At 41.5% G+C, this 15,292-nt stretch overlaps 1 protein-coding gene across 10 annotated transcripts in view; it reads left to right on the top strand.

The window, feature by feature from the left end:
* DOCK10 (dedicator of cytokinesis 10) overlaps positions 1–15,292 on the top strand; it is a 134,034-nt gene that overhangs the window by 31,390 nt on the left and 87,352 nt on the right. For 9 of the 10 annotated variants that reach the window (XM_037406772.1, XM_037406777.1, XM_037406775.1 and 6 more), the window contains exons 2-3: positions 1,587–1,706; positions 9,712–9,801. In XM_037406772.1, the coding sequence (XP_037262669.1) occupies positions 1,587–1,706; positions 9,712–9,801 (210 nt within the window). The remainder of the gene's footprint in view (positions 1–1,586; positions 1,707–9,711; positions 9,802–15,292) is intronic. The other variant, XM_037406771.1, reaches the window with a different exon arrangement.

The raw sequence follows: 15,292 nt of genomic DNA, 5'->3' as shown, positions 1-15,292 counted from the left end.
AAATGGGACTAAGAGAGTTAATAGACTGAGAAGAGAGTTAATAGACTCAACTGTTGGAGGAACAGCTCCAACTTTTTAAATTGCATCTCCATCCTTGGAGGTTTTCAGGACTCATCTGGACAAGTTCCCAAACAGCCTGATCCAGCTTGCCTTGCTTTGAGAAGCGGGTTGGAGTAGATGACCTGCAGAGGTCCTGACTTATTCTGTGATTCTATCATAAGCTGTTCAGGAATTGAATAACTTTCTAGGAACATGCTTATCCCAGTGTTTCAATCTATTTTGTGTGGCTGTGTTACTGATACTTAATTAAAATTCTCATAGATGCATTTGATACCAAAAGGAGTCTTGAAGTTAATGTAAAAGGGAAACAGTGTTCACAAGGGCTGGGGAGAAATCTTGAGATTACTGTATTTACTGAAAAAACAGGAACTCTCTAGAAGGAAGTCAAAAGACGGAGAGACTTGTATATTTGGACCATTATAGGTACAATGGACCATATGTTAATGATACATATATAATCAAATATGATGGAGATTCATGAGATTGTCTGTTGCAGAAGTTTGTTTCATGAAGATGTGAAAGCTTTCTTTTCCAATACACTGTGGTTTTGGTTTATGGAAGAGGGAGGGAAGGAAATTTTCTATTATTCTGGATAGCACAGTGCAAGAACAGTGGGTAAAATACAACTTGCTTAATGTCCACCAGTGCATGCAACTGAAGAAGTGTTTCTGCATTTGCTTTCCACTAGTGTCCTTTTTCTGTCATTGCTGGCTTTTCTATCCCTTCTAGTAGTTCTCTGGCCCATTCCTGTTTCTGATGCTTAAGTCTCTAAACAAAGCAAATGTTGTCACTCTTAATACATGACTTTTCATTTGTTTAATGTATTCTAGCATGTCAGGTGGGCTTCACTTTTTCTGTTTTTGGATTGTATTTCGACACAGTGTGACTTTACTTTTGTTTGGCTGTTCTTAATGGTGGTTTCTTACTTTACCACTGTTACAGGCAATAATAGTGCTAGTACAATTATACTAATCCTGTTTCTGACAAGAAAAACTATGGGGATGGGTGCCAGATGGTTTATTCCAGGAGAAAAACCTTGGATTATTACCAAGTAAAACAATGTGGTGGCATTCACAAGCTACCAGCAGTTCAAGAGATGGGACTGTGTAAGACCGTGAAGAAATTAGGAAGTTACTTATTCTAAACCATATTAGCTCAGAGTCATACCTGTGTTCAGTTCTTATTGTGTCCATCTATTTGCCTACATGTATTTACGGAGAAAGAGTATTCCTGAGTGTGATGGGTAAATTAATCTGGTGGTTTTGGTCTCTGTAATGAGCTGACGGATTGTTATTGAGTTACCAGATGGAAAGTGACTGTTACAACTGGCCCAGCTTCCTCACTTCCACTGTTCTCACATGAGCTCAGCTGCAACAAGCTGGGAAGAATGGTTGGGGGGTGGGGGAAGAAGTTATTCACACTTTGGGTTAAAAAAGGAAAAATGCAGTAGATCTCAGTTTACGAAAGGGGAGGAAGGCGGATTTAAGTGTAGAGAGGTTGCCTGATCTTTTCTGTTTTTCCCACAGCAGGAAAAACCCAAACTCTTGGAGCCTTTGGATTATGAAGCTGTTATCACAGAGATTGAAAAAAATATCGGGGATAACCAGTTCAAGGATCTGATATTATTCCCCGATGATGACTTTTCAGTAAGTACAAGGCAAATATGTGTTATTCTTTCTCTTAGGTTTGTCTGTCCATTTATTTATTTAGTCTTCATTGCTAGAGGGAGAGACAGAAGTTGTCCAAGGGCTCTCTAAGATTTTCTTAATTTATGCGTAATGCCTTAATTCCCTCCCACCAAATTGACTCCTTTTTTTTTTTTTTTTTTTTTTTTTTCCCTCTGACATTTGTGTGAATGAATTTCTTGTTCAGGATTAGATAAAGCTTGAAGTCCTGGTTGTTCCCAAATATATTTCAGGAGCTCAGCAAACATGTTATTCTGTAACATATACTTGTCTGTTTGCTCAGCACAGTGGTAGTTTGGCCAGTGTTGGAATCTCTCCCTACTGTTATAATCTAATTTAATCACACTTCCATAATTTACATCCAGTCTTTCTGATCCTATTCTGCTTAATATATTTGGCCACTAGAATCTGACAGGCCATGGCTCCAGGCCTTCTGCTCAAAGTCACGCTTTTTAGATGGTAGATGTGACATATTTCCAAGCTGTGCCATTGCTGACATTAGATTGCATGAGACAGATAAATCCAAATGGACTCGAGTTTTGTTTGGGTTTGGGGTTGTCTTAAATTCTTGTCCAGTGGGGCTTGAGATCTGGTATCCTGAGTGATGGGGGATGCAGAGTCTTCAGTGCTGAGGCAGGCTCCCATGGTGGGATGCTAACAGGCAGTGGATACCTGGGCTTCCTGACCTCATCCCAGGATCCTCATTGTTTGCCCTGGCAAGCTGCAAAGAAATGGAGAACCTGGATGTCCAGGGCAGCCTTTGCCATGGCAGTGACAGGGCAGCTTGGGAGGGCAGGGTCTGCCTGCTGGGGAGGCCTCCTGCCAGGCACATAAGGTGGCAGATTGCCTGCATCTTACAGCAGCTTCTTCAAAATCAACTGACCTCTGTAAAAGATTTAGGTTTTGATGAATAGGCATTCTTTAATAGAAATACATTTCCATTTGTGACCAATTGTAACTGCTGTGTGAGGGCCCTTCCCATCAGCTCGTGGCACTGCTGTAGTCCTGTGGGGCTGACTTAATCTAATCGACTGCTTTGTTTTACTAAATGGCTCTATTTCCTTGGTGGCATTAACTGAGTTAATGTGCTCATGGGATCGAGAGAAAACTAAACAGAATAGATTTCCTCATCATCGTTAATTCCTTTATCCATTTTGCACATTTGTGAATTTATAAAATTGAAATTTAGCATTATAAAGCTGACTAGACATACTGTGTGCTGTCACAAGGCCCTCGAGCCCCTTGCTTTAGAGTAACTGAGCTCAAATCAGTGGAGCAAATCCTCTCAGTGGAAGAAGAATCATGTCCTACTGCTCAAGACCTCTGCCCGTCAAACCATATTTTCATATCCTTATTTTAATTTCATTTTGAGCAGTTGGTGCCTGGCTTTTAGTAGCTACTTCTATTTTGTTTCCTCTGTGTTATGCTTTGCAACTATTCTGCATAATCTATTTAAATAAAAGAAGAAGAAAAAGGATTAAGACAGGTGAGAGAGGTACTCGCATAGTAGAGGTGGCCTGTACTCGCAGAAGAGCAGAGGCAGTGGTAGGTAGGGTCCAAATCCTTGCAATAAACCTGTCTCTTTTCTTTTGGTTATCTTCTGTTGAAGTCAGCTGCAATAACAAGAGCCTGTGCCGCCAGACAGGCCTGCAGAGCCCTCATCGCAGACGGGTTTTTCAGCTGCAGAGTGTCTATTTGTAGCAGTGCTCCTTCCTGCTGAAGTATCACCTGTGCACAAGAGCTGGGGTCAGCCATTTGAGTAGGAAGAAATCCACGTCTGACTGAATTAGGAGGTGCTCAGGCTGGCTCTTGAGTGTTATTTAATGTGATAATGCCCCAGGAAATGGTGGACGTTACTGTTTAACTCCTAATGATTACAATTGCTCCAGACTTTGTGGCTCAGTGTTGATGCAGGCCCAGTTGGGCCTGTGTGTTAGCACATCCTATGGGGAAAGTCTCTTCAGACTGAAACCCCACCAAAAGAGTTAGCTGAGGCAGCGAGCATAAGAGAAAATTCTGCTTTTGATAGCTATTTCCCATTTCTGGGTATTCACTGCAGGCATCAGATATGGGTCAATTCTTATCATAGCTGCTGTACTGTCTGGTCTTTTGTTTCATCTCAGAATTGCTTTCCGTCTTTGAATTGTATTCAAAGGGAATGCAGTTATTCTCACAAGACTTTTGTTCATCATTTCCAACATCTTGGGAGAAGTCTGTGGAACAGCAAAGAATTCTTTGTGTCAGTCTGAACCTGAATGACTATATTCCTCTATTTCCTTGCATTTCAACAGAAGAGTACAAGATGTATACATTACAAAGATGCATTCTCTGGTTTTACTCCAACTGGGGAAAAGATGCTTCACTTTTCTGCAACTGTGCTTAATAATTCTTTCTTAAAAAAAAAAAAAATCGAGTCATGTCAGTTCTACTTCTTGTTTTCTGAGCAATGCCTCGCTTGCTAACTCTCCTCCTGCTTATCCAAAGTCCATTTTCCCCTGGACAGAAAGCACGGCAGCTCAGCTTCATTTTTCACCTGTTCCTGCACCCTGTGAACAAATTACCCTTCTGTTGCTGTGCTGTGGAATAATGGGCAGTGGAAAGTTCTGCAGCCATACAGCAGCCACTGTGTGGAGGAAGGATCTGCAGAGAGTCACAGGAGCTGCCTGTCACATGAGTACAAGCTTGCGCCGTACTTCTTGGTGGTAGTGAGTGGGATGGGAGTTGATGGGCTTCCTGTTGCGCTCGTAAAAATGTGCACACTCAGTGGTGGTGCTGGTAGGTTTGCATCCTCACCATTGAGTTACTATGCTCCATTCACCTTCAGTTCCCCAGACCTGGCCACACTCTCCCTTGACAACTGGAACTGCCCCTGTCTGTCATTCCTATTTCTCCCTTTTCTCCTACCTCTTTACTGGAAAGGATGCTATTAAAGAAGTGTGACAACTTCCTTCAAATTGGTCTCCCTCCCACCTTTAGCCTTTCATTTCTTAGTCTTGCACAAATTTGTTGTCATGCTTTTGTAATTCTGCTCCTAAGCACCTTCATGTATACAAGCAAAATTATTTCTGTATGCTTTCTGAAGTATTTTTCCATCATTTCTTCATGTCACAATCCTTAGGAAATTCACTGAACCTGCAGCAATGTTTGTGTTTTTTTTTTTTTTTTTTCAAATCTCTCCAGGATCTCAATTCTTGTGTAGAATCACTGATGCCCTCCCTTAGTGGCAGCAGACTCAGCACCCCTTTTTTAATATCTTGACTTGTGTGGAGGTTTAGTAACTAAATATATGTTAACAATATGTTGATAAATATTAGTCAATTTTCATAGAAAGGCAGCTGAAACTATTTAATAGGTACTTCAATCCGATACAGTATAAAAGCATGTTGAACTCTGGGTCATGAGAACTGGTTCCTCCTTCTCTCCCCACACACTGTTCTTTAAAATCTCTCTTTGAAAAGTGGAACTCAGACTTTCTTAAGCTAACTGCATAAATATGGCTGAATGTCTGATTTGAACCTACAATAGAAATAAGAATCCATTGCCTAAAATTAGAACCAGTGTTAAGATGGCAAAGCTTGCCTATGTAATGTCAGACCGAACTTCAACAGGTCTTGCATGTGCTCCTGGTTCTTCTGGGCTTTTGAAAGCACACATAGGTGCCCTCCAAGCATCACAGAGGCCTTAGAAGAGGGGCTGGATCATGCAGTGCTGATACTCTGCACCTGCAGGTGTGAAGTGTTTCCAGGCTTCTTTTTTTTTAGCTCTGAACGAGGAAGAGCTGAACAAAATCTCCCTATTTTTCAGAATGTGAAACCTCTGCTATCTAGATGTTGTGCAGGGACAGAAGTTGTTTGCTTGGATACAGAAGTTCACAAACAGAACCAGATGCATCTTTAAGGGGAGAGGGTGAGAGCAGGCAATGACGCTGCTTCCTCACATGATACAGAGCACGTGTGCCATAGGGGCAGCTCTCCGCACAGGACCTAGAGCCTCCTTGGAAATAACCCTGTAAACCTGTTATTTCTAAGATCAGAAGAGCTACAGTGGTGAGATCATGGGTTATTTTCAACAGCACATGACTTATCTCCCACTTTCCCATGTGATAGGCAGTATCTGCTCATCCTTAGAGGAGCAGAAACTGACTCCATTTATTCTTGTGCCTGATGGGAAATGGGTATCCTTGACATGCAGGTGTGCAATGGCTGGTAGGGGCAGGAAAGTGAGGGGTATCTGGACTTAAAGAGCTAGTGCAGTCAGCAAAAGAAATGCTGTGTGGGCAAAGCATAGTCTCTCCCTGAACATGATTCAGTGAGTGCTGGGGCAAAATCTTTCCTTTAAATGTGCTCTGTGCCTGCTTTCCTTATGCTTTGCCCCTGCGCTCGTACCTCCTTGGTGATGTGTGCTGGGACAGCAGACAGCAGCTTGCCCAGAGCCCTGTATAGCAACTGCATTCGCATGGTGGTGTCCATGCAGCATACAACAAAAGCTTCATCTTATCCTGCCTTTTAATTTGATGAACTAACTCATTACAGTTTTTGGTAATGTTAAGTAGATCTGTTTACTTGGATGAAAATGGGGCTGAGCAACTTTTCTTCAGAGAGATTGGATCTAAGCATTAACATGCAGGAACATTTCTGCCCATGTGTGGTTAGCTCTCTTAGAAGGGCTGCCTTTTCAGGAAGTAAATGTAATAATTTTTCATGCAAACGTTTAAAGATTTAACCACTGGTAACATGCTTTCAGACTAAAAGCTGCTAGATTCAGAGTGGCAGTATTTGAAATGGCTGATGGAGTTTGAATTCCATTTTCAAATACTAAATCCACCATGTCTGTGGAAGTAGACACTGTCTGAAAGCGTTATGCCTAATCAATTGTTGATAAGGAACAATATTAACTTGTGGCTTTCGCTGTAGACTGAGTGTAGCAAGAGAGGGTGCTTAACTGAATTGCACCTTATAACTAATCAAACACCTGGGGCCAACAGTTTATGCAAATGAGACAGCCTGGCTGAATGCCAGAAATTATTGTTGGATATAGAATATTTATATAAAATAGATCTTTTAAAAATTCATAAGAATATTGAATTTAATATTTTAGGCAGATACCTGCCCTATTTGATTATTGCAGTTTGCATGCACAAAGAAGGTAGTTTGCCTCTGATTTCGACAATTGCTATGATTGCCTAAACATTAGAAAATTAGGCTGCATTGGAGGCACGTTTATGCATGCTGAATTCTGTAAATAAAATCCTTTTTTTTTTTTTTTATGACCCTTTCAGAAGCACTTAATTGTTGAAATTCAGTTGTTTTCTGAACCAACAAGGTTTTGATGTATACATGCTGTGTCTGATGAGCCTTTAATAGCGTTTAACTTTGGAAGTAATCAGCTATGAACAGGAAGTGTTTTTGTGGCAAAGCTTTTGCAGCTAAGTGGTTGAACATAACTAATTCTCAGAAAGGAAGTGCTTTGTAGTTTTTAAAACAAGTTTAAATATAACAATACACAAGATTTTCCACGTCCCACTTCTATACCTGCAAATAAACCTGCGATATTCTTTGGCAAAGTCTGCAAATGTGACAACCCAATGCTACATGATTGCTTTGTTTTGCACAGCTGTGTTTCTTTGAAATGGTTTCTTGTTGAGAAGGAGGGTGGGGGAGTATATCACAGGCACAACAGTGGGCTTGAGTTACATCTCTTGTTCCACTTGTCTTTTTAACAAGTTGTATAAGGGAAGGGAGGCACAGTGACCTGATTTAAGGCTGTCTTGGTCAGTGCGTTGATGCCAGTTGACAAGAAGCATTGTATTAGATAAAAAAACTTGACTTACTATATGTCTTAATTTCCAGTATTGGGGTTTTTTAGTTACCTTCTGCGTAATATGGGGGGTACACAAATTTTGTTGTGGGCAAGCAGAAGCACTGCAGCTTAGTTGCCGTCCCAACAGGGTCAGTACGAGGTACGGGGTGCATCAAATGTCTCTTTCCTGTGGCCTCTCTCTCTGCCTTAGTTTGAAACCACAGCTGATCTTCAGCAGTGGTGATATCATCGAAGGATGGACAGTGGCTGCTGCTGCTGGTGGCAGGACCCCAGCCCTGGGAAGAACTCCATAGGATGGACCTCAGGGCCACCCATGGGTTTTCAGCTGTACTCAGGGATTGCGTCTTTTTGGGACCACTTAAAAAAAGGGACTTCACATGTTGCATGTATGTAAAGTAAAAATAACAAAGCGTGTTCCAGATACTGTGGGTACTGTTGGAAAGCCCCTAAGCAACCAAGGATTCAGACATCTTCACTATTACTAAATGTGGCCTGAAAATTCATACTTCTCTGTCTGCTGCCTCTTTCACTCATAGTCTAAATGATTGTGTAAATCTTTACTGCACACAGGCTTTGGTAATACAGCTGGGTAGAGCCGAGGAGCCTGCATTTAGGAAACTGCGCTTAGTTTGTCAGAATAACAGGAATTCTTTTGATTTGTGGTGTTTGTAAGGCACCATCATTACCTGTGGGAGCCAAAATGTTTTAATCACATTGTATCCTAAGCTAACCAGATGAAACAGAAAAAGTTCGGGGAATCCCATGATGTTTGCATCTGCCTGAATGATACGTGCCTTTCTTTAACAATTACTCATATGGGAAGTGATGGGGGGGAATCAGCATGGTCTGTGCAAGCTTTAAGGCAAAATGCATAATAATATCCAGGCAATTGTCATGTAGAGTTTGGGTGTTTCCAATTTGTAGAGAAAAACCATCACTTTTTAGTCTGAGACTGGGGACTGGGAGGATATCCTCCAGGGGCACAGTAGATACTGCATGGTGCCTCACGGTATTGAGTAAGTAGTGGTTCTTCATATTAAACCAGTCCTATGCCATAGGTCTTCCTCTGGAAATCATGTGCCTTTCTGTAATGGAAGAGAAAGTGAGCTTGGGAAACCAGATGTGTCTTGGGTTTAGTCCTTTGTTGTCTTGAGTGGCAGAGTTACTCCGTTGTAATTGAGAGCCTAATTTGGTCTTGTAGGGTTTGGTTTTGTTTATTTTCCCCTCTTATGGCAGTGAAAATGAGTGGACCAGACCTGTGGATTACTTCAAAATACCCCAACGCTCCCTCTCCTGTGACTTCTGCAAAGTGACTGCCATGCTAACCTCAGCACGGAGGCCCTGGGTCACACAGTGGAGCACTGCTGGTGGCCCTGGCCCCTCGTTAGCCTGGTGGGAACTAAGGCAAGCTTGGCTCCTTGTGGAAACCTTCTAGAAATCCACTTCTCTGTGTGGTTTCCTACTGTGTGGCCTGAAAAGCCAGCTCACTTAGGAGCTGCCTTCAAAAAAACATAGCCTAACTTGGGCAGCATCTGCTGAGTTTGAAAGGAGGTTGCAGGAAGCGTCAGGAGTCCCTTGTCAGTCCTGCTCTGCTGCCTGCGCCCACGGGTGGGAATGCCGGGCTGAGAAGCTGCTGCCTAGTTCCACTTGCTTTCCAACCATTGAGCTGTCCTGGCAGTCCTTTTGCAACTTATTGGGAGGACTCTTTGCTCCTCTCTTTTCCTTCCAAAAGAGTCAAAGCTTTTGGTTCTGTTTCCACATTCCTGGCTGAAAAGGCATGAGGTGCAGAAGGGGAGGAGACAAGTAACGCTGTTGGATTTGGTGTATGTTTCTGGGACAAGATGTAAGGAAGGCTTGATGACATTTTTATCAGAAATCTCAGACACTGAAACAAGTTTGCTTGGAACAACTTTGTTCCCGGAAATCTATTCAAACATTGCTCTTGCTTGTAATAAATGCTTTAGCTGACAGCATTGAATAGCATGTGTGGGCAGGAGCTGGGTTGTAGTTGTTGGTATGTATGTGTATTGGCTGCATGACAAATTGAAAAATGCAAGCCATAACAATAAGGTTCTTAACCTCTTCATGAGGCAAAACTGCTGTTCTGTCAGTCTAACTTGCTTTTTTTTTTTTTTTTTTTTGTCAGACAGACACAATTTCCCTGGAAATCAGGACGCTGTATCCTTCCGTACCTGAAGATGCAGAACAAAAAGCAGAAAATTTATTTGTTAAAGAGGTAAATATCTAGTGTGTGTATCCTTTAATTTTAAATAAAACCAAGGGTTTGGAGGAGGCATGCTATGATTATAGTGAACATCATCTTTCTTTTAGTATTGTTTAGGTGATCTGAATCACCTAAATTTGAGTATCGGAGGCTGGAAGGAATGGGAGGGTTAACAGCATATCTGCAGATGCATATTCTGGGATGTTTGTTTCTAGAAAAACTACAAATAGACTGAATCATCCTCTTATTTTGCTATTTGCCAGCTGCATTCCCTGTCACTGCTGGTTCACTGATATTGATGCTGGTATTTTTACATGCATGCGAATCATTGGTCATCTGAATGCGCTTTGCACTTTGAAAATGTTGTTATCTTTCCAAAGAAGATAACTATCTGACATTGTTTTAGGCTGTTAGAGTTATTACAAGGTATGTGTCTTATTTGGAGGTATATATTATAGCTGTCTGAGGAGTGGTTGCACTGTGAAGGGTGTGTAAGGGTTTGTATTTATTGTCAGTATTTAGAGTCTGTTCTACCTTCATAGTAGAAAGTCAAGCAAAGTTCTTTCATGGTGGTTAGAGCCCAAGCAGGAGTGATTAATTGCTCTACATCAAGAAAACCCTATAGTATTTTTTCATACCTGATGTCAGATTGTGGAAGATTGCTCTTCCTGCTACCTCAGGGATATTTCAGGTTGTCAGTGGTTTTATCACTCTGAAGGACACTGGAGGTGCTGGCTCTGCTGTGCAAAGGAATTTACTTTAGATGGCTCCCTGAAGCTTCCCCATCTCTCATTAGAGATCTAAAGTGTAGCTCATCATTTGCATTAACAGAACAGATTTATGAAACCAAGTTTTCAGCCAGCTTCAATAAGGGATTTAGTTCCAAGCACTTATAATTAGCCTGTAATATGTGTTCCCCGACTTTTTTTTCAGATTGGGATTTTTCACACCTGGCTTCCTGGTTTGAACGAGTATGGGCTATTTCATATGCACTGTAACTGCAAGATAATTTGTGGAGGAAAAGTCAGTTGCAGACAAACACAGGGATTTAAAAAAAAAATAATCCAAGATTAGGCAGAAATGTAGCTGTTGAACTGTATGCAGCATGATATTTTACAGGCAGGCCCTATTTCAGCAGGTCTAGAAAGCACAGTAACGACTTACTGCCAGTTCAAATTCCCTGAACTTTTTGCCATCTTAATCTGACAGTAAGGTTAAAAGATAACATAGTTTATGGAATTGTCGTACCCTCACAGAAACATTGCCACCCTTTCAGCACTTTGGGGTCTGCTTTTTATTTTAAGGTTCCACAAGTTGCAAGGCCAGCACTATGCTCATGGCTTTATAGAGAAAGTGGCGGGTCTAAAAATGGAACATTGTACACAGTGTCTGGGAATCATTACAGCTGAGTGCTCCAAGGGGATGCTAATGACAACCTGGTAAAATATATATTGAACACATCTATTAGCTTTCTCTGCAGTACCAGTGAGCCAAGGGGAGGCAGAGAGAGTAGCAGAGCAGTGGAAAAAAACAGTACTACAGAACTTAGCATGTGCATGGAACAGTAGCAGGATAAGACCCTCTTTTAAAGTAGTAATGCATATGTTCCACTCTGCCACAAAGCCAAAATCTATATATAAAATAAATCAAGCTCCAGGAAGAGGATGGTTTCTGGTCCAAAATTAAGTAAAACTGAGCTTGGGATGCTGTGATGATCTGTGATTGTAGTCCACTGCAGTAATCGCACGAACCTGTACTGACCCAGTAGCAGTCTGTTGAGCTCCAGGCTGGTGTTCAGCAATTCTGGATACATGTCCAAGAGTGGAGTTTGTGACCTTCACTTCTTCTTTTGAGCTGTGAAAAAACCAACACTTTACTCAATGAATGACTCTTCTTGTTCTTCAAATGCACTATGATATCATGAACAGAGAAAGCATCCATCCTGTACTTACTCTGTCTTTTGGTCAACTGGACTTGTTACAACGCAGGATCAAATGCCTCGTTGCTGATCAGACTGTTGGGGAAGCTACAGAAAGGCAACGTACAGCTTCATCTTGCTGAAAACATTTTGGTGTTCCCCATAAGCGGTAATGGCTGTCTCTGACTAGTAGCACGTATTACACTCAGTAGTTTAGCAAGATGCAACACAAAGCCAGGTGCAAGTCAGATAACTACAACTGAAGGGTCTGCTGTTGAAGGTGAAATAATTTTCTTCATATGGTGCAGCGTGAGGAAATGGTACTGGAACTATTGCAAGAGCTCAGATCCATGATCTCCTGTCTCATCCTTCTGGACACTTGGTGGTGTTCAGATGGTCTTGTTTATAAGGTACTGATAGGCCATTTAAAAGGGTTTCAGAAGTCTGTGATAATGCCTTAAAACCCTGTCTGTCTTCTCCTCGGCATTTGTTTCCTACTGGTGATGGTGCAAAGGCTTGACTTCCACCTCTGGCTCTTTCATTGCTAGAGTCCTCCAAGGGTTAGTATTTTTCCCCCAGCCCTTACCAAAATCCATGCGTGTGACAGCCTGGGGATTTGATCACAGTCCTTTTGCTCAAGTAATCCTAAACAATACTTACAGGCACGCCAGGATGACTTGATTGCCTGTGCAGTATCGGTTTATGGATGCAAAAGAGCTGACAAGCCAGATGAAAAAAGATGCAGCTGATGTTGCTGAGGAAAGCTTTCAGTAAGGGCAGCATTTGATGCTGTCCAGCTGTAGTGGAAGGTTTATGCCTCTAATTGTCTGATTCGGTTCTCTTACTACTGCTTTCAGATTACTCAGTAACCAAAAACTTTCATTGTTGGTAATGTTCAGATATTATGGTAATGGATGAGGCAGAAGAATTTACTTTAAAGAAAATGTCTAACCTTCTCCTTTCTGCTGAAACTTTAAAATGAAAATTTAAAAAAAATAAAATTGAGGTGATGAATAAATAGTCTTTTGATAACTAAATGTTTCCTGTAGGATGCAAAGAGGATATTTTGCATTTTATGATTGATTACTTTCTAAACCCTTTATTAATTTATACCTAATTATTAGGTATATTCTAAAGGTAATATTTTGTGAATCGATCATTCCTATACCTCTAGTTGTCTTAGCATATTTTCCATGTTGATTTTTCCACCTTAACTTTTCTTAGGCAAGAGGAGATTGAGTAACTAAATTAGGTTCCAAGAAAAAAGAATTTCCAGAAACTTTTAAAGCCAGAATAAAATGGTCTTCAGTGCTTATTTTTTCTAAGTATTCCTGACTTCCTTGAATTCTGTACTGTACCATGCTGTTTCCTCCCAAATTCTGAATTTTCTGGTTCCTCACAGTGTCTGCTGCATGTATTTATGCTAGTCAGCATTGTCCTCATGGTCCATAATTTTGACAAATAGAAACATTCACTCCACAAGAACCAAAATAAGATTTTTCCTTTCAGACTGTGAAAACATTCCTAATATCACCTTTCCCAACTGTGTATTCCTGAACATGCAGATGAAATGGCAATCCTTGGGATTTTTTCCCCCGTTTAATTCAGAAGTAGAAGGGGATAGTGCATTTTGCAATTCAAAGTTAGATTTAGTTTGAGGAATTTAAGCTAATTGCAACATATTTAATCTCATATTGGTTTGCGTCAGGTCAGTATTTTCAAAAGCATGCATGCATATATGCACACACGTATGCTATTTGTGAGTGTGTATCTATATGAATGAAATTTTAGATATATATGGAAAAAAAATCCAGAAAGTAAAGAAATATTAGCAGTCAACTGTCCTTCCTTAAATGAGTTTAAGCCAGATGCATCTGCCATTTTTGGAAGGATCTACTTGGCTATGTTTTTGGGAATCATGTTTGCAGAGGCGCTGACCCTGTGGATGGAGGGGTGTGCTGGGGGCTGGGCACGGGCAGGAGGAGGATGGAGCAGTTTACTGCAGAAGCTTCCCTGGGTCATGCAGTATAATTGTGGAAAATAGGTCCAGAGGAGCCTTTGAGGAGCTGTCTCATCCCTCCCTCCCAGATAGACTGGGTACCTCCTGACCCATCCTTGTTGCTTTAGGGGCCTGATCCCGCAGCGGTGGCTGCCGCAGGAAGGGCTCCTTTGGTGACTTGCTGGGTGCTGGATCAGCTCATGAGTGCTGCCACTGCTGGGCTCATCCGTATTCTAGCACAGATGGCAGAGTTCACACTGCATTCTTCCAATCCTATTGCTACTATCGTCCTGCTGTGCACTTCTTGCTGGTCACTGAGGTGGGTGGCCTACTGCCATGGAGATGGGCTGGTTTGGGGCTGGTTGGTACCAGTTAAAGTCAGGCCAGTCTCCTTCAGAAACCTGCTGTCACTCTTGAGCTGTGTTTGAGCACACTTGTAGCTTTAAAAGTCATTGTAGAGCCAATTGCTTCTTTCAAACCATGGACGTCTAGGCAGTTGTCATCTTAGCAACCTGCTGGAAAAAGCCTGGGACCAGAGGGCAGTTATTAATGGCATGTGTGACATGATTGTGTCCCACCTGTGACATCTGCCATCAGCCAGCACAGCAAGTAAGGCAGTCTGAGGTGAGCTCAGAACGGAGTGCGCTAAGGGCGCTCTGCACACACAGCACTGCTTCAACCTGTTCAGTGACTCTATAGCTCATGTCAAATTTTGGTGGTTTAACTGATGGAAATGACAGAGACGAGGACAATGAAGGAATGACTTTGCTGGGGAGAGCTGTTGAAAGTGAGCTTCCCTGCACCCCCGCCTTGGCTCCTTTTCATTTGTGGGTGTCGTTGTAGTCCTCACAGTTCATCCTCAGAGCAGTAGGGACCAAGCTGGGTGGAAAGCACTACAACGAAATAAAATAACAGTGTAAGAATAATAAATTTTCATTTGATGGTTGATGTCGTTCATTTTGTCTGCTATGGTGTAGTATTCATGTGGATGCCTCCTAACTTTCCTGCCTCGGTTTTCTATGTACAAAAGTTGGAGTTGTCACTTGTAGTAAGTTTTTAGAGCCCTCACCATTCATCTGAGATTTTTTTTTATTATTTGGGGTTTTGCAGATTGTGTCTACAGGATCTATAAGTAATTATTAAATGTGAGTTTTATTAATCATAATGTTATGTTGCACAGCTTTCTGTGTAACTCCTGAAAGTGGTTGTGTGTCCATACAGTTGATTTCTGAAGCTTTTTTATTTTCAGGCTAATCTGTGTTGCTCTTGCATATTTCAAAGTCAAATTAAAAAAGAAAATCCTCTTGATAAATATCACAAAGAAGGTTTTATTATTGCTCATTACAGTGTAGATTTCCCCAACTTCAAAATCTAAAGTGCTTTCAGTACTTTAAAGAACCTGTAGTGTCGGGACAGTGGCGTAAGTTATTAAGGGACGGTGGGTCTTTTGATAGCACAAGTAAATACTTTTTAAGAATGTTTTAATAGTATGTTTGAATGTTTTGATTTGTTACGCTGCCGTGTCACTGGACTTTACTATGTGTTTGAACCGTGTTATTTGGAAGCAGCTTTGAGAGTCCCAAAAT

This window comes from Falco rusticolus, chromosome 13 (assembly GCF_015220075.1).
Source record: "Falco rusticolus isolate bFalRus1 chromosome 13, bFalRus1.pri, whole genome shotgun sequence".
In the NCBI taxonomy this organism is placed as follows: Eukaryota; Metazoa; Chordata; class Aves; order Falconiformes; family Falconidae; genus Falco; species Falco rusticolus.
This window is presented reverse-complemented; position numbering and strand designations above follow the sequence as displayed.